At 42.3% G+C, this 22,326-nt stretch overlaps 2 protein-coding genes across 4 annotated transcripts in view; one reads left to right on the forward strand and one right to left on the reverse strand.

Annotated features, from left to right (window-relative positions):
* VAPA (VAMP associated protein A) overlaps nucleotides 1-8,683 on the forward strand; it is a 30,713-nt gene extending 22,030 nt beyond the window's left edge. Inside the window, exons 4-6 of one of the 2 annotated variants that reach the window (XM_037382240.1) lie at nucleotides 1,816-1,896; nucleotides 4,824-5,000; nucleotides 6,007-6,823. In XM_037382240.1, coding sequence (XP_037238137.1) covers nucleotides 1,816-1,896; nucleotides 4,824-5,000; nucleotides 6,007-6,165 — 417 coding nt within the window. In that variant the 3' untranslated portion in view covers nucleotides 6,166-6,823. Of the gene's footprint in view, nucleotides 1-1,815; nucleotides 1,897-4,823; nucleotides 5,001-6,006 lie in introns of both variants that reach the window. The other variant, XM_037382238.1, reaches the window with a different exon arrangement.
* A 7,743-nt stretch (nucleotides 8,684-16,426) lies between these two features.
* The window catches only part of APCDD1 (APC down-regulated 1), a 32,515-nt gene continuing 26,615 nt past the window's right edge, over nucleotides 16,427-22,326 (reverse strand). The window contains exons 4-5 of one of the 2 annotated variants that reach the window (XR_005103457.1): nucleotides 20,160-20,841; nucleotides 16,427-19,678 (exon numbers count right to left, since the gene is read on the reverse strand). Coding sequence is in view for 1 of the 2 variants with exons in the window: in XM_037382237.1 (XP_037238134.1) it covers nucleotides 20,393-20,841 (449 nt within the window). In the remaining variant the exon portion in view is untranslated. Of the gene's footprint in view, nucleotides 20,842-22,326 lie in introns of both variants that reach the window. The other variant, XM_037382237.1, reaches the window with a different exon arrangement.

Consider the following 22,326-nt stretch of genomic DNA (forward strand, 5'->3'; position numbering starts at 1 on the left):
AAGTCAGTTCAGTGTTAAAATATGAGCATGTTGTACCCTATATGTGGCTAATCTGAAGGGGATCAACAGATTATATTTGAAGGAATCAAGAGTATGTTTAAAGAACAAGCCTGAAGCTGTATGAAATAGGTGCATTTGGTTTGAAAAGTGTTTCAGTGAAATGTTGTATGGGATTATAACAAATTAAAACATTTGGAAGACTAAGATAGGTCTCTCTAAGAGATACCAAGTGGCTAAATACAGCAAAATCGTAGATTTATATTCCGTTTTAACAGAATATGCTGTAGATTCTGTTCTCAGGCAGGACTGGTCTGATGAAAGGTCCAGAAAGAAGATATTTAGGTTCGTGTTTGTTAATTCAGAAGGAAGGACATCTGTTGCTGACGTTACAAGCTGGCAGAAATGGGAAGGAAGCCTTCGGTTGTCTTAACACGCCCTTGAGGGTGTACATGAACTCCCGTAAGCTTGTATATTAAGGTGGAGGGGAAAAGATGCATAGGCTTCTGTCTCTAGAGACTGTTTAAGGAATGCCTGGGTTTACACAGGTATGTTCAGTGCTCACTCAAGGCAGAGGAGGAGAGGGGAAACAAAGGATAGAGATGAGGTTTTATAAATTGCTGAAATCCACTAGACCGGCAGATTGAGGCTCTGTCCCCTTATATGAAAGGAAAGACTACTGTGGCATCACGCTTCACTGCAAACAGTGGAAAACCTTGTAGATTTTGTGAAGTTTTTTGAGACATGTAGCTCGAAAGTTAATGTTTCTCTTCCTTCTTGTTCTGGTTTACTTTTTCTTACTATGCTTTGATAGCTTTTGGTTATGTGTGGTAAGTGAAGTGTAACTATTTGGTGAGGATATAAAAAGCCACTTCAGAAATACCTTTCAGATAATTGCTTTCTCGGTGTGTTTAAGTGTAGCATACTGAGAAACATATGTTGCAGAAAATCGATAATTGTAGTTACAAGTTAACTGTACAACTAATGCCACTGAAAAGGAGAACAAACAAAAAAAGGGGGAAGTGTGTTGTGAAAAACCTGGGTCTAGTCTGTAAGACCTGCAGTTCTAAGGTAATTTCAGAGGACCTATTGGAAAAATTGCTGTAGACTTCAGATCAGTTTCTGAGCCTAAGGATTTAAGGCAACTACATGAGGTGCATGCTTTTAAAAGTTAATTGTCAGTTGAACAGCGAAATTCCAGTGTATTTTATAATTATTTAGATATATTGGTAACTGTTAAAATTTAAAACGTTTTTTATAAACATATTTGAAAATTCTCTAGGCCTAAATGGTAATGTATTATGCAGTAAAATGAGGAAGTGGTTAAAAAGCTAAAAGATGAAGAACTAAAGAAATTTCTTCTGAAACTAAATATGGAGACATGAAAAGGTGTCTTTCAACCTTTTTGTTTAAAATTGGTGCTTTCAAGATAGGACATAAGGAGTACATTTACCAAGGAGTGATAAGGCTAGAACTTTGTTCATAAACAGACTCAGATATACTTGTTCCTCATTGTGTGTTAAAGGAACGACTGTATTGTCCCCTCCCTATCCCCTACACACCTCTGGATCCATCCTTGCGTTCAATTTACTAATTTCTATTTCTGGTTCCGTTGATTAACCATTTCTAGCTTTCATTACTTTGCAGTAGTCAAAGTGAACAAAACCATACTCTTAAGGAAGCAAATCAGAAACTGCAGCTAGGGTAAGGGCAGTATTCAGCTGTGTAGGAGGCAAGTACCAAGAGCAAGCTTATGAACTGTTCAAATGTTTGCGTGAGTTAAATAGAGTTAAATAACTATACTAATTGTTGTCTTAGTGGAAAGAAGCAAAGCCTGATGAGTTAATGGACTCCAAATTGAGATGTGTGTTTGAAATGCCCAACGAAAACGATAAACTGGTAAGTAAGAAACTGTCATGCATTGTCTGGTAGGATCTCACGGAAATTTGTTTTGAATTTTTTTTAGGCGTATATCATTAGTTAATTAAATGGATTGTAGAAATTTGTACTAAATTAGATGGGAGGGATGTTCAGTATATAACATTTTCAAAGATTCATAGGATTGTAGAACAGCCCAGATTGAAAGGAAATATCTGCTCAAGCCTTTCATTGGAAAGGGAGCACCTTGTCCAACTGTATCTTAAAATCCTTCAGCCATGGAGACTAGTGCCAGAAATTATTATCTTTCCATTATTCTTATTGTTGATTTGCTTTAGAATGTTATTGCTGTCAGATTAAAAATAAATAATCTTCAATACTACACACAATGAAAAGTGAATTGCATAATTTGCTTTTTAAAAGATTAAGTGCTTTTCAACATAAAAAAAATATGTTTCTAATTCAGCTGAATTAGAAAAGGAAGTACCAATTAGAATTAGTGCATGTTTTAGGAATCCTAAATGCATTTTTTTTTAAGGTAGTGGGTAAAAACAGATAATCAGACAAAAAAATTTCCATTACCTTGTTCATGCTCTTGCCTTCAGACAAGATCTATTCCAGTTGTGTAGGAGATGACAGTTGCATTGTATATAGACTGAAGGTGTCTGTTTTGTGTTGCCTGGTATTTGGAATAGTAGTAAACTGTCAGTTACCTAGAAGTTTTGCAGACTATGACTGAATTCTTATGCATGAACATTTTTTTTGCCCTCATACTTGAAATTCTGATTTATGGAATCTTAATAGTGTATATTCTGGGTTGTTGTGGTTGGTTTTTTTGTTTTTGGGTTTTGGTTTTGGGCTTTTTTTTTGGTGTTTAGCATTGTGAAGAGAGTGCTAAAGTAGGATTTTTGTGAACAACCTTCTTCACTATGGCCTTGACTTTTCTCTTTAATACTGTCTAGTTTTTACAGTAGTCTATAAAGCATGTTGGGGGAAAGTAGCATGGCTCCATGCATGTAAAAACCATCTTGTTACTTGTTATTTACATGCATAAAGGGTCTCCATGAAGGCTGCTACCTGGCCAGTAGATGTCTTTGCAAGTATTCTTCCAATATAGTTTTTTGGAGTGTAATGTAAAGAGACTTTTTGGATGTAATGTCAGCATAATGTTCTTGATGAGTTTCATAGTTTGTTGTGGGGGTTTTTTTGTTTGTTGGTTTTTTTCTTTTTTTTTTTGCAAGGGTAATTTGAGTTTCAGCCTTTTATTCAGGTGTAAGCTGCCTAAGTGTGTGTTAAATACTAAAACTGTAAAGTTAAGCATTTATTATCAAGGCACTTAGTTGTCTACTTTCTGTGTTTTTTACCTTCTTACTAAATTGCATCTTAGATAATGAAAAAAATATACTTGTTCTTAATTGTATAAAATGTATAATGTAGTGAGAGAAATGTAGTGGATTATACAAAACTACCTCCTTCTGTGCTTTCTTCAGTGTGGTATCTTCATAGTATTGACTGTATAAAATACTTGTATTTTTCTGAGTAGCAGCATGGGGTTGCAAACCCCTGCTTTAGCAGTTGATTTAGTCAATGTCCTTAAACTTGGCAATGAGAAATCTGTCAAGTCCTGGGGGTAAGCCTCACCTGCCACCTCAGGATATACCTACACCAGGACACAAGTATTTCGCTCCAGTAAGCAACAACTTTCTTCAGATGCCTACCAGTCATAGCCAGAAAATTGACATGAAGAACACCAGTCAGTGAGGTCGAACAGCAGAAGGAGGTTTGTTCCAGAGATATAAGACTTAGGTCTTTCATGAAGTTTCAGTGCTACTAAAGGAATTCAATTCAGCTAGCTAACCAGTTAAAAAAGCAACAGGTTGCAATCTGCTTACTCATGATTTAATTGTGTTGGTCTTTTTAAATCCACTTAGGAGTATCTGTGGGGAGTAGCAGGATCTGGCTGTTTGCCTGTCTATGGCTGCATTGCAAGAAATTGTAAAATGCAAGTAGATGTTGTAGACCAAATAACTGCCACTTGCATAGGAACTAAAGAAATTCTTGCACCTTTTTTTAAGTTGCTTTGTTATTACGTAGATGTGATTACCTTTTAATAGGTTTTCTATTGCATTTAGTACTTAGCTTGGACTACTTTGGTTACGAAAGGTGCAGTATGGTGGTGGTCTAAATGGCATAGCTGTATAGCCAAGCAAGTAGCAATACAGAAGCCTGAATCTGATCTGATCTGAGTGTATTGCCATATGAATGCTGTGTTTTTACAAGTGGTAACCTGGGCTATACAGCTGAATCCATTGAACTATTAATTTCTGCTGAAGATCATTGTGTGTTTTGAGCAGAGCTGTGGGAACTAGATTTTTAATCTTACTTTTGGCTTTTTCACAGCTTTTTGTGTGACTTTTCACTTGTATTCAAAATTAGTCATGTGTAATTCAGAGATGCTGTGAGACCTAAATTCCATGTTTGTGCAATACTTTATTTTCCTTCAGTAAGAGGTGCTATAAGTGCAAAATATTTGTGCCATACATACTTTGTATTAGTTTGTGACATAACCTGTTTTCCTTCTACTTTGTTTTGTTTATTACTATTGCGGGATTACTTTCTTCCTTTTATTCCCTGCCCCCCCCCCCCCCCCCAAGTTCAAATACTGTTTCATGCAGTTTATGCTGTCATTTGGATGCCTTCTGGGTCACAGCTAAAGTATTTATTTTTGTGTCAGTAGCATGTAGTACCAAATGTAAATGGTGCAATTTTCTCTTGCTTTTTAATATTTGAGCTAATCGGAATTGAACTGATAACAGAAGTTTTTGTTCAGATTACTGTAAATATAAGCTTCATTGAACTATATTAGTAGCTGGATTGTTTCAGTTTTAAGCTGTGGATGATTTTTCTCTAGGTAAGTAAAATTCTCAAGTAATTCTTAATATTTGTAGAATGATATAGATGCAAGCAAACCCGCGCCAGTACTGAATACATCTAAGCAGGATGGACCGATGCCAAAACCACATAGCGTTTCACTTAATGATACTGAAACAAGGAAGCTAGTGGAGGAGTGCAAAAGACTTCAGGCAGAGATTATGAAGCTGACGGATGAAAACCGGCACCTGAGAGTAAGTTCTGCTTTTGTGTTTATATTGAAGTGGCTTCATTTTTCTTGATTGAAAGGTCTATTTTGTAATTAGGCCAATAGATGCGTATTCCAGAAAGTAAATAGAATTGTTAGAATGTCAAGATTGATATGTAATACGATTTTACTGTCCTGTATATTTTGAACTTCTCAGTGATTGAAACTTTGTGATTGTCATGGATGAGATACTGAAGCTGTGGAATTTTCTTCTTAAGTGAAATGGTCCTGTTTAAGGTGGTTTTAGTTACTTTAAGTCTAAGTCAGAAATACTGAATGAGTAGCTTTTAATAAAAGTGCATTATTATTATTATTATTAAGAATAGTAAATGAAATCCAAAGAGGTAACATTCTGTATCACAAATTATTAGTGAACAAGAACAATTGCTTGGCCAGAGAAGGTAAGCAAACACTACTTTCCAGTACTTTTATATAAAGGTCCCGTTTCAGTAATCTGTAATTAGTCAATACATGACTTTTGGTGACTTTTCTATTAGTCAATACATGACTTTTGGTGACTTTTCTATAAATTTGTGTTTGTGTATCTGACAGTTTCATTGGCCATGGTAGCCTCTTAAAGAGCCATAAAATAATGGTGTCTCCACAGCTGTAATTCTGATGGCACTGGAACGTTTGGAGAAGCCCTACATAAAGTAGATGTTTCTCCTTAATAATAAGGAATTACTGCTATTCAATTCTGACACGGTAACTAAAAGCAGGCTTCTTTATTGTGCCTAGCAAGAATTTCAGAATCTTTCTTAATGAGAGAGAGAGAGAGAGACTAGTGATTACCTGTCCTTATTTGAAAAACTATGGTTTCCTATGTTTATATTTTGGATTTTGGTGTGGCGCAATGTTGGTTGTTGGTTTGTTGGGTTTTTTTACTTATTTAAATATTCGCCAGCAAATTTGGCCTTTGAGTTCAGTTTTTACTATTGTAAAGAAGGTGTATTCATAATTTTTTTTCCCATCTGTGTTGTTTTCCCCCTCAGGATGAAGGCTTGAGGCTCAGAAAGGTAGCGCACTCAGATAAATCTGGATCACCCACAGCTTTGGCCCTCAGAGATAATGGCTCTAATTCTCTTCCTTCACTTCTTGTTGTAATTGCAGCCATTTTCATTGGATTCTTTCTAGGGAAGTTCATATTGTAGAAAGAATGAGTGAGAGAAGCATGCAAAATGCAGCTTCCTTTTTTTTTTTTGAGGGTTTTTTTTGGGTTTTTTTTGGTTTTGTTTGTTTTTTTTTTTTCCTCGGCCAGAAAAAGATTTGTTTACCTACCACTTCATTGGTAGTATGGTCCAAGTGGCCATTTTTGTGTACAGCATCATAACAGGCTTTGCCTTTAATGGTCTCGCACGATTAGAAAATACAATCTGAAAAGAGAAACTGTTCGGCTACTGGACAAAATTGTACATTAAGTCATCAATAGCAGGTGTCAGTTGCACAGTCAGTCCTTTATGAAAATTCATAAATAAAGAATTGTTCTCTTTCTGTGGTTTTAATAAGAATTAAAAAATTGTTCAGAGTCTTGTAAATGTTATTTTAATAATCCTTTAAAATTTTATCTGTTGCTGTTACCTCTTGAAAAATGATTTATTAGATTGCTAATCCCACTCATTCAGGAATATGGCAAAAGGTATTCTGGGGGAAATGGTGCCTCTTACTGTGTAAATTTTCTCCTTACCTTACTTTGCTAATATCATGGCAGAATTCGTTTCTTACTTCTTGTGAGGCATTGTTGAGAGTTCTTCATCCTTACAGTCCTGTCCCATAATATTTAACATTACAAAAGAAATAAAATTGTTAACATTTTTCTGCTGGGTAGCCTGTTTGTGTGTGTTGTACTTTTAGAAGGGATTCCTAACAAGTTCATTGTTCATGGTAATTTGCTACTTGTAACAAATGGCTATTTTGAAGTTTATTTGCTTAAGTCTCTGGCTTAGACTGTTGTAATTGAAGTTTTTTGGGGAAAAAAAAAAGGTTTGCATTCCATTTGTTTAAAATGAACTGTTTTCTGGCTGCTTTCAGCTACAGAGGGGATGGTTATCAAACTTGTTTTGGAGCAGCGTAATTTGGATATCCAGCAGGTACAAATACCAGATGTGAATGTTATCAATATATTAACAGTTTGCTTGAATTGTGCGGGAGTGTAATAATCAACCTTCTGTTCCATCTTTGGATCTTCTGGGTGTCTTCCAGGAGTCAACATTATTCTTTGATTTCATAAGAGTACTTAATTCATATATACTAACTTAGTTCGTAATTCTGTTTCAGCAGATATTCAGAAATGCAAGCTGAATCTTTCAGACACCCATAGTGAATTCCATGATGCAGAAGAGTTGATATTTGCTGAGTGAGCCTCAGTTGCTCACCTTTTGAAAATGAAAATAATTTTAATGCAACTCTTGGCAGATCTACCTGTGTTAGTCATGTATAGCTAAGTTTTAAAGAATGCATTTTGTGGGGGTCTGAAATGCTTCCCTGCACTTAATCTTATGTCTTGCCTCATCTCTGAATAAGTCATAAAACCAAACTGTAGTATTGGAACAAAATATTATCTGTACTTCTGGCTAAGCATAATCCAATACAGGGAATTACTTGTAAACTTGAAAAATTGTGGAAGGGGTATACTCCTGTAAGCAAAATCGTATATGCTCTTGGACAGCTTGACTTGATGTGGTGCAGCTAAGTGTGTTAGACCTTGGTGTATGCACACCTTATGTAGCTGAGAAAAATGTTCTGGAGAAGATGTATGTTATCTTGGTTGCCTTTGATTCCTAGTGCTTTTTTTAAAAAAAGAAAACTATAATTACATCATGTTCTGTCATTGCTTTCTGTGATAAACTTTTTTTATAAAATCGTGCATATTTTCAAGGAAGTTGATGAAGAAAATGCAAATATTGCTTATCTTTTCACTTAAGCATGCAAGCACAGATGTTTCCAATTACTTGTTCAAGTGTCTGCATTCAAGTCTCCTTCTATCCCAGTGACTGGAAAAGCTGTGTTGAGGTCTTGATTATTTTGGTTCCACTGGTTCAGAATGTTGTAGTCCTGGTTTGTTTTTTTTTTTTAAATCTTTTTATTTCCTCTAACAGAACATTGCCACATCAGACTGTCATAGCCAGTTCCAAAAACTGATTACATGGAAAATAATGAAAGCAATAGTGTGCAGGATGTAGTCTGCTTCAGACAGAGCAGTCATTGCTGCATTGAAGGTGGGGTGGGGAATTCTCTGGAAGATGTTACAATGTTTATAGCATAGTGTACAGAGGTTTTCAAGGGTAGCTAGCACTTTTAGGACTTGAGAGCAGAAAAAGGAGTCATTGTTCAGCTGACCCAGGTTTTGATGTGTGGCAAGAGTAATAAGGTAAAAATAATGATAAAATCAGATTGAAATAACTTTTTTTTTTCATAAATAACAAACAGGTGGTGGTAAATCTTGGTCATGGTTTAAGTAATGTCTTCAAAGTGATAGTGTGCAGCGGCCTCATAACCAGTGTACTTACTAATGGTATAAGGATAACGTCTTGGTTTCCAGTAATCCCTTCACAGCTGTATATAAAATGTAATGCTAAAACTATTTTGCTCTCAGGAGTCACTTTGGATGAGATCAATTGTATTCAGTTAATTATGTAATATGGATTAAATTGTTTGTCTTTGTTCCTGAAATGGTTAGAACTTCTTGCTTTGTCTGCCTGCTTACTTGTGTATGTAAGCACTCTCCACTGCTCCTGGTGATAAAATCAGATGAAGATGCCCATAAAATTGTGTGAGGGTAAATGTATAACTTCAGTTAAATATGCATTGCAGGTTGCCCTTCTGATTTCTCAAAAAGGCAAGACAGAACAAGTATAAGTATCAAAGTAGTATTTTAAAGTTTTTATGAATATAGCACTTTAAAAAAAAGGGTAGTGTGATGGTTTGGGGGGAAAAAGCCTAGTTAAATAGAAGATATAGCTTCAGTTAATTCTGGGCACCAAATTTAACCCACTTATAAATAAATATATATGAACTTCATTTAAGAAAAAGTTATTTGTATCAATTCACAAGTTATTTGTGCATTTCTATGCATTCTCTAAAAACTGTTGACAAACACTATTGCCCCAGTTTGCATGTTTCTGCTGCTATGATTGAAGCCAATTTTTACATAATAAGCAACCAAACACTAGCTTGAAACTTCATTATCTCCTTGGGAGGGAGGAGGTGGAAGGTGACATTTTGACAAAGGGGAAAAGACAAAGTCAATAAGCAAAACTTATCTTTCAGGGCTTCTTCAAAGTTATTAAAAGTTGAAGTGTTAATAAACCATTCAAAATGTAGTACTGTCCTTTTTATTTTGGAACTTCTTCCTGACTATGTACGTTCTGTAGACTGCTGATACTGAATGGGTGTATCTAGTGCGCTGCTGCTATGTGCTGCTAGTAAATAGCATGCAGCTGCCTTGGATGAAGATTCAGTGTTGGTGTGAAGAGCCGGTGCCTGTATCCAGACAACACTGAGGATGCTGATGGTTTGTCAGGTTTATAATAATAGTTGTCGTGACAAAGAATTTTCTTTTTCCTGTTTGGAGTCTCTAGCTTGAACTGACTTGCCAGGGCAAACGCTTGCTTCGGTCTGTGGTAAATGATGGAATGAGAGCTACATGGTTACAGAGCAACCCTAATAAACATTTACTGTAATATTGAAATGCATGGCTCTTCGTGTTTGCAGGTGGGATTGAAATTCTGTAGCTGGTCTTTTGGGTCACATTGTTGTGAACGCAGTAGTTCACCGCTTTGCTTTCTACGCTGGTTCCTGTTGAATGGCTCTGTGGAGTGAGTCCAGGAAGGCACATCTATGCGTAGCACTGACCACTGCTGCCAGGGAGGCTCTGTCTTTGCTGATCTTGACTTTCTTTGGCAGCTTTAGACTGGGGGCACACTTAAATATTGGACAAGAGGGAGAGCTAAATACAGGAGTGGGTTTTGTGAGACAGATTTCTTTCTTTCCAGTCTGAATTTCTTTTACAGGGGCACTCTGTTAAAGTAAACAAGTATATGATCGAAGTTAGTCTGTTGTGGTTTTGTTTTTGAATGCAAGGTTGTGTATGTTTAAGAAGAGTTGCTGATTCTGACAGCATAAGCAAAAGTAGCGATGGTGTCATCACATTTATTGATTTGACCTTTAAGTGACAAATGGCTATGTAGAAATGAGGTCTTGTGCAAAAGCAAATGATTGATTCTTATCTTTTATCTGGCTTTCTCATTGCTGCTGGATGGTAAGGTTAGTGCCTGTTCCTCATCTGCTGGGACAAGGGTTTATGTGTTTGTGTGGTGGTGAACCAGATCTGGAAGCTGCTTCGGATTAAATCCATTGTTTCATCCTCTGCAAATTATGTTTTACCTAAATTGTGCTATAAGCATCTCCCGCCATATTACAGTGCCATTTTATTTAAAGCTTGTTACTAGTTTATGTAATATTGATAATACTGACAGCAGGGTATTGAATCTCTGTACGATAGCAACTTCTGTTGCTGGCAGTGGTGGAATGCTGCTCTTCCCCTCCCTCCTCTTTAGAAAAGATTTAAAGGCTGTTATGGTATCCACGCACAGAGGTGTGAGAGAAATGGTTATTATAGCTAAGCAGTCTGAGCTCAGACATTTGAAATAAATGAAAAATTGAAAGGTGATTGAAATAGTTATTCTTACCTTTCAAACTTGTGTATAAGAGAAGTGCTGTGAGTTGTTTTAGGGTTAGTCTGTGTATCATCCACGTTGTGTAAAAAAATTTTTTTTGCCATTGTCTGGGAATAATTGTCTCAGGATGTTGAAAGTTTTTACTAATGCTGGTGCAGGTTCATGTGCATAGGTGAATTTGGAGGTTGTCACACTGGTGGTTAATGTCTAGGCTGTTCTCAGAGTGGGTAGTGACCAAACAGCAATCTTTGTGAGTGTCTCAGTCTGCCTTGTAAGGATGGCTCACTGGCTTCAGAGATGGGGAAACTGAGGCACAAATGTCGGGACAAATTACTGAGAAAGGATGGCTGAGGCACAGCCCCTGTTCTCTAGCACAGATTCCATCCTATTTTTCATCAAGCCTTCCTTGAGCCTTGTCCAAGTCTGTCTTGTTGGATTTCTAAAATGCTGCTTCGTGTTGCTTGGAAATCTTACATAAGCTTTTAAAGCACCTTCCTAAAGGCTTAGCTGTTGCCTTGTCTGTTCTTGAAGCCGAGTGTTCAAAGGGTAGAAAACATGGCTGTTAGGTGTTTGACAGTGGATTGTGCTTACTGGGATTGTAATGCCTGACTGCTGCTAAACACAGTAAGCCCGGGGGGATGGGGAAGATCTAAACATTTGGGCATGTTGTGTTTGCAGCCTTGGAACATTCAGGTGTGTCTGCGTATCAAAAAAACCTGTGGAGCCAGTGCTGTTTGTACCTTTCAAGTAAAAGAAAACAGCCCTAAATCTGTACAACTACCCTGTTAGTGGTTGTATATTTTGCTGTATTTGGTTCGCACGGCAAGGTTTTGGTAGCTGGGGGTTCGCAGGGGTGGCTTCTGCGAGAAGCTTCCCCGTGTCCGATGGAGGCAACGCCAGCCGGCTCCAAGATGGACCTGCTGCTGGCCGAGGCTGAGCCCAAGGCAACGGTGGTAGCGCCTCTGGGATAGCATATTTAAGAAGGGGGGGGAAAAAGCTGTGCAACAAATTGCCGTGGGAGAGAGGAGTGAGACTGAGAGCAGCATCCCCGCAGCCCCCAGGTCAGTGCAGGAGGGGCAGGGGGGCTCCAGGCGCCGGAGCAGAGATTCCCCTGCAGCCCGTGGTGAAGCCCACGGTGGGGCAGGCTGTGCCCCTCAGCCCGTGGGGGTCCGTGGTGGAGCAGATCCCCACCCGCAGCCCGTGGGGGTCCATGGTGGAGCAGATCCCCACCCGCAGCCCGTGGGGGTCCATGGTGGAGCAGATCCCCACCTGCAGCCCGTGGGGGTCCATGGTGGAACAGATCCCCACCCGCAGCCCGTGGGGGTCCGTGGTGGAGCAGATCCCCACCTGCAGCCCGTGGGGGTCCATGGTGGAGCCGATCCCCACCTGCAGCCCATGGAGGACCCCACGCCGGAGCAGGTGGGTGCCCAAAGGAGGCTGCGACCCCGTGGGAAGCCCAGGCTGGGGCAGGGTCCTGGCAGCGCCTGTGACCCCGCGGGGAGAGGAGCCCAGGCTGGGGCAGGGTCCTGGCAGGGCCTGTGACCCCGCGGGGAGAGGAGCCCAGGCTGGGGCAGGGTCCTGGCAGCGCCTGCGACCCCGCGGGGAGAGGAGCCCAGGCTGGGGCAGGGTCCTGGCAGCGCCTGTGACCCCGCGGGGAGAGGAGCCCAGGCTGGGGCAGGGTCCTGGCAGGGCCTGTGACCCCGCGGGGAGAGGAGCCCGGGCTGGGGCAGGGTCCTGGCAGCGCCTGCGACCCCGCGGGGAGAGGAGCCCAGGCTGGGGCAGGGTCCTGGCAGCGCCTGTGACCCCGCGGGGAGAGGAGCCCAGGCTGGGGCAGGGTCCTGGCAGCGCCTGTGACCCCGCGGGGACCCAGGCTGGGGCAGGCTGTGGAGAACTGCAGCCCGTGGGCAGGGCTGACACCGGAGCAGCTGATGGAGGACTGTCTCCCGCGGGAGGGACCCCAGGCTGGAGCAGGGCAGTGTGAGGAGCCTCCCCCTGCGAGGCAGGAGCGGCAGAGACAGCGTGTGATGGACTGACCGCAGCCCCCGCTCCCGTCCCCCTGCGCTGCTGGGCGGGGGGGGGGGACAGAAATCGGGGGTGAAGCTGAGCCTGGGGGGAAGGTGTGAGATTTGGTCTTATTTCTCGTTATCCTACTCTGATTTGACCGGTAATAAATTTCCCGGAGTCCAGCCTGTTTTGCCCGTGACTGTAGTTGCTGAGTGATCTCCCCATCCTTACCTTGACCCAGGAGCCTCTTGTTATATTTCCTCTCCCGTCCAGAGCAGCTGTGGGGTGGGCACCTGGCCTCCAGCCTGCGTCACCCCACCACAGCTGCTGTATCTCATAGGAGTGGCAAAATAATTTTCCATTGCTTCTTTGATAGTCCAAACACAGATGATAAGACAGCTAAGGTACGGTTTTCATAAGAGCCAAGCAACTTTTTTAAAACCCAAACATGTTTGACTCCTGGAAGCAAAGGTGCTCCAAAAATAGTAGACTCTTCCAGAGGTTAAATTTACTCATATGTTTTCACTCCAAATCAGTAAATGCTTTGCTCGTATTACTGCTTTTCAGACTGCAGTACACTTGAGTGCTCGTATAATGATAATCTAGTGACTAATTATGAAGATGGTGCTCTGTTTCTTAGTGGCTGAGAGGCATTGCTTTAAATCATTATGTAGGACAGTTTAGTTTATAGAACCGTGTTTTGGAAAGGCTTAGGAGGAAAATCTACAGGAAACACAACTTGAACCCTGGGTCAAATAGAGGTGGCCCTCTGGAGCTGTAACTGGAGATACTAAAGAATGTAACTTCAATAATGAAGTAGTGAGTCGTTAGTAGAAGGTAGGAGCTCATATGGTGGCTAGTTTTCCTTGATTGCCTTAATCACCTCAAGTTAGTTTAGAATTTTGAAATGATGAATATGAGACACCTGTCCCACATATCATGAGTGGCTGGAGTCAAGTGAGGAAAGGGAGTATGGCAGGAAGAGGCAGTCATGAGAAGAAGGAGGTGGACTGCTTCAGAAGTGGCTTTGGTGATGGCTTTGTCTTCCTGGAGCAGCTGGGCTACGGTCTGTACGAGCTGCCTTCTCCTCAGGCACAAGCTGGAATCTGCTGTGGCTGCCTGCAGTGATGGAAATGTTCTCTCTCTCCAGCCTCAGGGTGTAAAGCCTCGACGTGGTGACTGATGGTGTAAGAGGGAATGCCAGGAGAAGGATTTTCATTGCATTCCTGTCCAAGATTGTCTGACCTCAGATTTCCAACACAGCTTCAACTTCGTGGCACTGCTTTCAGACTTCACTTTCTTGCGTAATACCTTGAAATACTTCAGCCCTTGGGCCTCTCATTTCATGTCCCAGCTTCAAGAAAATCAGAATAGATTGCTTTCCTGATTAGGTGAAATTACCTCTTCATCCTGCCTCCACAGGAACCAGATTACAATGACAAAGGAAGGTCAGCGGATTTGTGGAAAAACTTTTTACAGGACAAGGTTTATGTGATTGTGGTGTCTTTGTGCTGCTTCTCCCTGTGTGAATTTGAAATCTAATTCAAGCCAACATTTGGTAGAGGTTGATGGTTCACAGATAGCAACTACCTCCAATGACAGGAAAGGCGGAGCCGAGATGAAAGACATTAAGACGGTGCTCCCATCCAGGGCAAGCCTGCACAGGGAGCTGGGAGGATCCCTGCCCGGCTTGCTGCTGTTAGTCCAGTTAGCGCCGGCGTGGTTGCCAAGCTGTCGGGCACAGGCATGGATCAGTCGCCCAGGCAGCCGCGGTGGTGGCCCATGGCCTGTCAGCAACGTGGGTGAGAGACGATGTCCCCTGGGGTCCGGCTGCTCCGGGGGAGGCGGGCGGAAACCGGGCTGTGCCGCAGCCCCTGGCCGCCAGGTGGCGCCATCGCCCACGCCGCTGGCGGAGCACCCGGGAGCCTGCGCGCCCCTGCTCTGCGGTGTCGAAACCACTAATCGCCTTGGCTGGGTGGCAGGGTTGTTTCCAGCGATGCTGGGCATGGGGTGGTTGATAACGGTGGTGTCTAGTATCTACATACCGTCTTGGTCACCTTTGGGGGTGTTCGGGTTGGTGCTAGAACGGTGGCTGGGCATTTATTTTTAAAGAGTTCGATGATGCACGAGTCTGGCGAGCACCTGCCCTCCAGCTGAAAATACATAGGTCTGATCCAGGGCTTTTTCTGTGGGTGGAATTGCAGGATTCAGGCAGTTAATCTGGGACATCTAATGCCTGACAACCCCAAGCATAAGTGTTTTTTCTCCCAAGTTTTTAATTTCTTTGAAGACAGTGCTATCCCTTGCAGCCCACTGTCTCATCTTCCAATAGGCTGTCATGGAAATGGCAGCAAGCAAGGACTGATGGGGTTCCCATGGGACAAGGATGTTGGGGATCATGCCTGCTTGAGGCAGCGGTCACAGGCAGTTCCCATTAGTGGAAGATGTGTAGGAATTAACTGCTGTCCTCAGGGCTTGGTGGCGCAGCAGCTAGAATGCATCGGGTGGCCTGGTGCTGTGCCCCGTGCAGAGCTGTGAAGGAGGACGGGTGGGGAGAAAGTGCCCGGTCAGTAATTGCTCAGGCCGACAGTGCCGTTTCCCTAACGCTTGAGGGTACTTGGGGTTTGGTTCCTCACAGCCATATTTGTTTCTGCCTGCTTCAGTGATGGAGTGGAAATTTTGTTTCTTCATTTCCTTATTATTACTTATTGTGGGCAGCAGATAGCAGCGAAAAGAAAAATCAGCAGTGATTGCGCTAGAGAAGACCAGAAGGGAAAGATGCTTGGCAAGTACTTGTAGTAAGAGGGAAAATTAATGAAACTATAAAATTCAGAATGAGTGGTGCTGGTTTTTATTCCCTAGCCTTCCCTGTTGTGTCAGGAGTGAGAAAATTAAGCCACGCAGAAATCTATTTATGCCTGAATTAATCTGTGCCCACCACTTTGTGTGGAATGGAGGCCACTTCTTCACAGGCTGTGGCTGCTGCATTTGGAGTACCTTGTAATTTAGGGCATGCTTCCTGCAAACCCAGCTCCTCTTTCAGGGATCTCCTGAGTCACTTCTGAAAACTCAGAAGCTGCTCAGCTCCCAAGCTCGTGGTGGTGGTGGAAGCCTCGCTGACTGCCATTTCACCTCTTCTTTCTGTGTGCGAGCGAGGTAGGAATGAAACTGCACAGCACTGAGGAAAGGTGCTTTTGCTATACTGTGGCTTGCTTTCCCTTCTCAGTTGGTTTCAGCTTTTTCTTCCTTTTTCGGAGAAGTGTCCTTTCTAATCCCTCCCTGCTTCTTCCCCCAGGCTGTAGCCCTTAAATCAAGCAAGATGCAGTAGCAGGGCAGTAATGCTGCTCTGTTTGCTTACATCTCATTTTATGAAAAATACTTGGTTTCTATTGAACCGCACCTTTATCCTGACACAGCTGCTCTGACCTTACTCTTCTTGCAAGCCAACACCATTGTTATGTGCTGGGCACTTCCAGCCCCCATTTTATTCAGAGAGCCTGAAGATGTGCTGTCAAACCCAAATCACCCCAGCTGTATCCATCAGAGCTGTTTCTAGTGATGTGTTCTCAAGCAAAAAATGTTTTCTTGTGTATGTAGTAAGAAATAAGCTTTTCTGTGCAGAAGTTACTCAATGGGCATTTTTGGTTAACGCTTTTTGAGACATCTATTACACTTTTACAGGTAGAAAGTCAACAGAACAAAAATCTAACGTGTATAGGAGGCAAAGAAATCCTTAATTCTTCAGTCAGGCTTTTTTATTTCAATCAATAGTTTAACAAGTGCTTAAACTTCCCTGGCAGTTTAATCTGGAAGATAGTTGAGAAGAAAAATATCTTCTATAACTTTACAAAAATAAAAAGATTTTTTTTTTTTAAAATCCTGCACTTTAAGCAAGCACACTCCAAATCAAGCAAGACAGACATTGTATCTTAAAATACGGACTTCTGTTCATAGAAATGACATTATACCCCTGGGCAGCAGGCACAATATGTAAACAGTATAGAAACAGAGCAAGAACAATTGTTTTGATTTTTCTGATCCCTTTTGTCATATTTCTTAAATAGAACCTGTTAAAACAGTTTGCCCAAGAAACTTCTTCAGGTTACCACTTCTTCTGTCAGGTGCCTCCTTGAGTAGGATGTTACTGAGGGAAAGACTTTCACCTGTCCTGGCAATTGGCAGTTATTGAAGATACCAACATTAATTGTTTCATTTTTTTAAAAGTTTCTGCATTTATGTATGGGACAAATCACTCTGTAGGTCTTCCACTGCCAAACCACTTGCAGCGTAACTTCTTTAGCAGTCAGGGCTGCGAGCACATGAGGTTGGGCTGGAGAAATAAAATGAATGGAATATTGTATCAGAAATGTACACGGTGCTGTGCAGCAATTAATTTAGTGCATGACGAAACCAAAACATAAAGGAAGCTTAGCTCCTAGTTCTGTGCCTGTAGCCTAGGAGAAGCCTTGCAGAGAATGCGGATTGGCAAATGAACTATATGTACTCTGAAGACTTAAGTCTTTGTCCAACTTGTACTGGTTAATAGAAAAATAAAGAAAAATATAGGCACGTGGAGGGAAGCTGGTGCATCATATGTAAAGAACCCAGATCATAAAATCATGGTTCTGGTCAACACTACAAATGAACTAGAGTAGTCCCCAGTCAGATCTCTTGTAATGTATTTTGAAGGCCTTTTCCAAATACTTCCTTTTTAACTGTCTCTAGATGATAGGGGAAAAAAATGCAGTTCTTGTACAAATTGTACATTCAGTCACGTTTGCATTTAATGTAACTGTAAGCCTTGGAAAACCTAGACCCTCTGCAAGTCTGTGATTCAAAACAGTTGAGACACGAATGTGCTTTTTAGAGGTGAGAACCCAGCAAGTCTTTCTCTTGAAACTGGTGTAACATTTCTCACATTAGGCAATTTACAGAGGAGCCACAAAGCACTAATAAACTGTAGATCATTGTCTGGTGCATACAGAGCATCCTGCTGTGGAGCAGTTCCTTTGCTCTCTGCTGCAGTTCTGCATCACAAGCACGTACAGATTTTAGCCGGGACCCAGCTGTGTGCGGCGCTTGCATAGGGAAGGAACAGGGTCTGACATTCTGCCCGAGACAGGACCACCTAATGCGCGAAAGGTTGGTGGTGGTGGAAGAAGCTTGTCTTGTGTGATCTAAGGAACATCACACCATACCCATCCTCATAAATAAAAACTAATGTGAATTCACTCATGCCACTAGGTTTCAGACAGAAGGCAGAATGAAGCTAGTATTTAAGGGACTTGTTTGACTGTAGTAACTCAGTAAATCGGTTGGAGATACGCTGGTGTCAATCTGAATACAAAACTTAAGTCTAGCTAGAGAAAACCGAACTCCATCCTGGTTCCTAGCTTCTCTTTCAGAGATAGTGTCTCCTTCTTGCCTCTCTAGTTCAAATGGTGCTTCTGCTGCCTTTGATCCAGAACTGACTCCTCAAGTAGGTTTGTGTAGAGCAGAAAACCACTGAGAAATGCTGATCAGAGCAGCCGTTGTCCACAGGGCTCAATTAATTCAACATGGTGAGTTGGCTTTCGGCTCCTTCCAGCAGGCTGAAGGGAGGATCTGAGATCAGGTGGATGGAGGAACACTTTCTCTGGTGACTACTGAGCCATCCTGAGCTCAGATCCTGACGCGTAATGAGTTTTTTGTGACTTTTCATCTGTCTGAGGAAAAAATGTGAAAGATCGTGATCTGACCTGGCAGGGAATCTATAATATTGTTCTTTTTCCCCTTCCTCCTGCTGTCTCAAAACTAGGTGAACCAATTTTGTTCCAACTCTGATGAAGTTCACGTCCAAGGTTGATACCAGCTTGGAAAAACTGTCAAGAAGGCATGGACTTTGGGGAAGCTGGGGGCCTGATCATAGCCATTTGCCACTTGAATGGCTTTTTCCTGCTGTTTTTGCTAGCACTGCCACTATGTTTTCAAAGAATGCTTTTGCTATGGCAGACAGTATGGCGACTCGTCTGTGTAAAGCTGAAAGACCTTCATTCAAGACACACTTCTTCTATGATGCTGAAAATAACACATTAAAGGCTTTTTTTCTCATATAGTACTGGGCGGGGCAGCTGGAAGCTGCCGATACTGATGAAGAAATGCTATGACCTAACTCCTTATGTTTCTTACACAGGTTCCTGCTCCTCCTGGGAGCCAAAACACATAAAAGCCACAGCCCATATGCCGCAAGGTTAGGCTGTGCCCTCAGCTCGTGCCCCGTTAAAGCAGGAGAGCATGGTTCACTTGTTCCTCCTTGCTGGCCCTAAATATCTCCCCTAGTGCCTCCAGAGTCTGCTCTGGTTGCATCAGTGCGCCCAGGGATGGATTTGCTACTGGGGGAAATCCGAGGCTTTCCAGGGCAGGCTCTTGTTGCAGAATGCTCTCTGAGGGCTGTGCCTATCCACCTTCCCAGCAATGCCTCCCCACACCAGTGCTGAGTGAAGCTCCCTGTGCAACCATGGGATGTGTTGGGCCAGTCCAGCCAGGAGGAAAGGGAGGCCGTGGCTGCATTCATGCAACTCTTGCTTCTCCCTCTGGTAAGACCGGGGCAGTCTCCGTCCATGATGGACGTGGGTCTGTTTCCAGCTGCTTTCTTGCTCTACTAGGGCCCACGGTGTGTGTGCTGCTGAAACCCTTCACTTGTTCCTACATGAGGTCAATCACTAAAAAAGATACTGCTCAATAAGGTTGCAGAAACACATCAGACCCCACTTGCTTCTTTACTTTGCCCACCTGGCTGAAACAAAATCCAAGGCACAAATACTGCACGTGGAGTAAGTAAGGCCTCAGGAATACGCCAAGAGAAGTCATCCCCGCTTCCCGGTGTCAGCAGCTTACCTGCACTGCGTGCACCCGACAGAACAAATGCTGCTTCTGTCTGGCTTTAAGGAGGCTTGGTTGTAACTGCTCACTAGATACAAAGGGAGGCCTTGAAGCAATTACATAGCTAAGGAAATTGAACAAGAAAATATTAAACCACTGGTTATTTTTACAACTTAGTGATTTTAAAAATAGCTTAAATTACTTGGAATATTTTTTTTTAATTGGAAGTATTAACCGTTCAGCACTATCTGAACAGAGGGCTGTTGAATTGCTGTTTCTTTTTGTGTTATGGCCTGTGAGATAACAAGATAAATCTTTGTGGGTTTCCTCCTTATATACATATCTACATTAGAGCTGTGAAGTCAGGGGCGAAAGCTGCTATTACAGCACTGGCGTGACACTGAGCCCTTCCCCAGAGCTAAATTCTGATGGGAAACTGGGTGTTGGGGAGTACCACAATGGTAAAACGGCAGAGATGACTGAAGCGGGATCATAATGTTCATCCCAGCAGTTAAAAAAAAAAATAAAAAAATAAAAGGAGACCCCCTTCCTCCCCCCCACCCCCCCCAACCCCCAAGAAGTCTGCAGTCCTAAAGTGCAATTACTTTTGTGCAGTCATGTCAGGCCAGGGATCAGACTGGATGAAGTTCAAAGCACAAACATCAAACGAGTGCCGTTTGGGATTCGAGGAGGAGGGGGGAAGTACGGAAAAGAACAACAGTTCTCAGGCATTCAAGTGCATCAAGAAAATAAATGTCCCTTTCTTTAGGAAGAAAAACAACCCCCAGTCTGGTGGAATCCTGGCTTTGTAGTCATGAAAAATAAGTTTTTTTCACTTCTAGCTGAGAATGTCCCAATATGACACAGTACAAATAAACACCAAAGCAAGAGCTGGGGCACTTGGATATTTTTCTGATGCTCTGCTGCTATACAGCCTTATTTTATTCTCCTCTGGTGACTCTTCAGATCTGGGTACTGATGAAGCACACTGAATTAAAGGCATCTGGTAGGAGGTGGCTCTCTTCTCCGGTCGGTCGGGGCTGGACCCGTCGCTTGGTCTCTGGCCGTTGTACAGCAAGTACCTGCCCCGGGCATCCTGCTCCATTTTGAAGATTTCGTACTCGGTGTGAGGTAGGCGGATGCCAAGTGCGATGCAGCCGTTTGTGTGGGTGACGTCTTGCTGAACCCCAACTTGCCAGGACCCCTGTGCTCCACACTCGTTCCCGTTGAAGACGTTGAGCAGCGAGGCTGTGGATATATCCATGGGAGTGACCTTCATGTGATTTACTGCGAGAGAGCAAGAGGGGAGCTATTAGCAGAGGGAGAAAAACAAAAGCAAAGACAACATGCAGATTGGGGTGCACCTGTGGGATCAGAATTGTCTCTCCTTGTTCATTCTTAAATTCAATTTTTCATATTGCAGGTATGGCCAACGAATCTATTTGCATCATTTTACATCTCTGACATAATGGCTTCTCGCCCAGAACTCACACACACCAACTCAGCTGAAGAAAACCTGATGGCCACGTATCTCAGCCAGAGATTAAGCAGAGCTTTTAATAAATTCCAAACAATCCTTTACAGATAAAAGCCTGTTGGTTATACTAGGAGATAGGTAGAAGAGGAAACAATAAAACTTTACTCATATCTTATTACCATCTGTATTAATCCATAAGTAGGGCTGTTTATCATGTATTTTTCATCATTTTTTTAACATCTGTTACCCCGTAAAGCTAATGAAATAGTTAGTTCATATTAGAACATTTGGAAAGTACCACAGCTGCACTATCTTCCTGTATTACTGGTACTTTTTTCATGAATTATAACATGTCTCTGAACTACAGAGAGACACTTTTTCTCATTATCTAAACAGTGGCTGCAGCTTGCAGTATCAAATGTAGAAGTGCTGCAGCTTCTTCAGTTCTAACCTGGCTGTATTTCAAAAGAGCTTAAAGCACATAAAGTTTTATTTTTCAGCCATATTTTAAAAAGTTGGGAAAAGCCAAACTGAATGAGCTTATGGGAGCCTTCCTGGTGTGCATTTGAGACTGTATGTAAAGAAAAGGGGAGCTGAATGGATCGGTGCTGACCAAAACAGAAGCAAATAACCAGCCCTCGTGCCTCCCAGCACATCAAAATCCCAAATTCTCTCACAGGTCATTTTATAGTAAGATTCGTTGGGAGGTTTATTCTGAGGTTTTATAAACAAGACATTTGACTCAATGGCTCTAACAATTCCCATTATTTGCCCTAGATGGTGTAAAAGGTAATTTATACAAATTGAATCAAAATTTTTACCGAAACCAAATTACTGACCTCAATCTGTAAGGTAAGTTGGCATACATAAATCAGAAATTCAAGCAAAAGCTGGATTTCACCCCAGGAGGTGAGCTGGGACATGCTGCATGCAGCTCTAAAGAGCAACAGTTCTGACAGGCAATGGTATCTCCTGCCTCCTGTGAAAATCCCAGATTAGTAAATTATTTCTTATAGTTAGATGTTTATCTAAATTGGAGCCATGCAAGAAGCTTTATGCTTCTCACATGTTAACTGAAATAAGGAGAAGAAGAGCCCACAGAGTGCTTGGGGCTTTCAGGGGCTCCGCTGGGGCTGGTGCCATGGTGGGACGTCATATTTAGGAGCTGTTTGTTTGTGTGAGTGGTTAAAGCCACCGAGCTCTTTCTAAGCAGGGTGCTACGGGGATGTTTGCAGAGAAAATCTTCTCAGCTGCAGGGAACCGGGTGGCGTCACCACTGAGCACTGCTTCCCAAA

This window comes from Falco rusticolus, chromosome 3 (genome assembly GCF_015220075.1).
Source record: "Falco rusticolus isolate bFalRus1 chromosome 3, bFalRus1.pri, whole genome shotgun sequence".
NCBI lineage: Eukaryota > Metazoa > Chordata > Aves > Falconiformes > Falconidae > Falco > Falco rusticolus.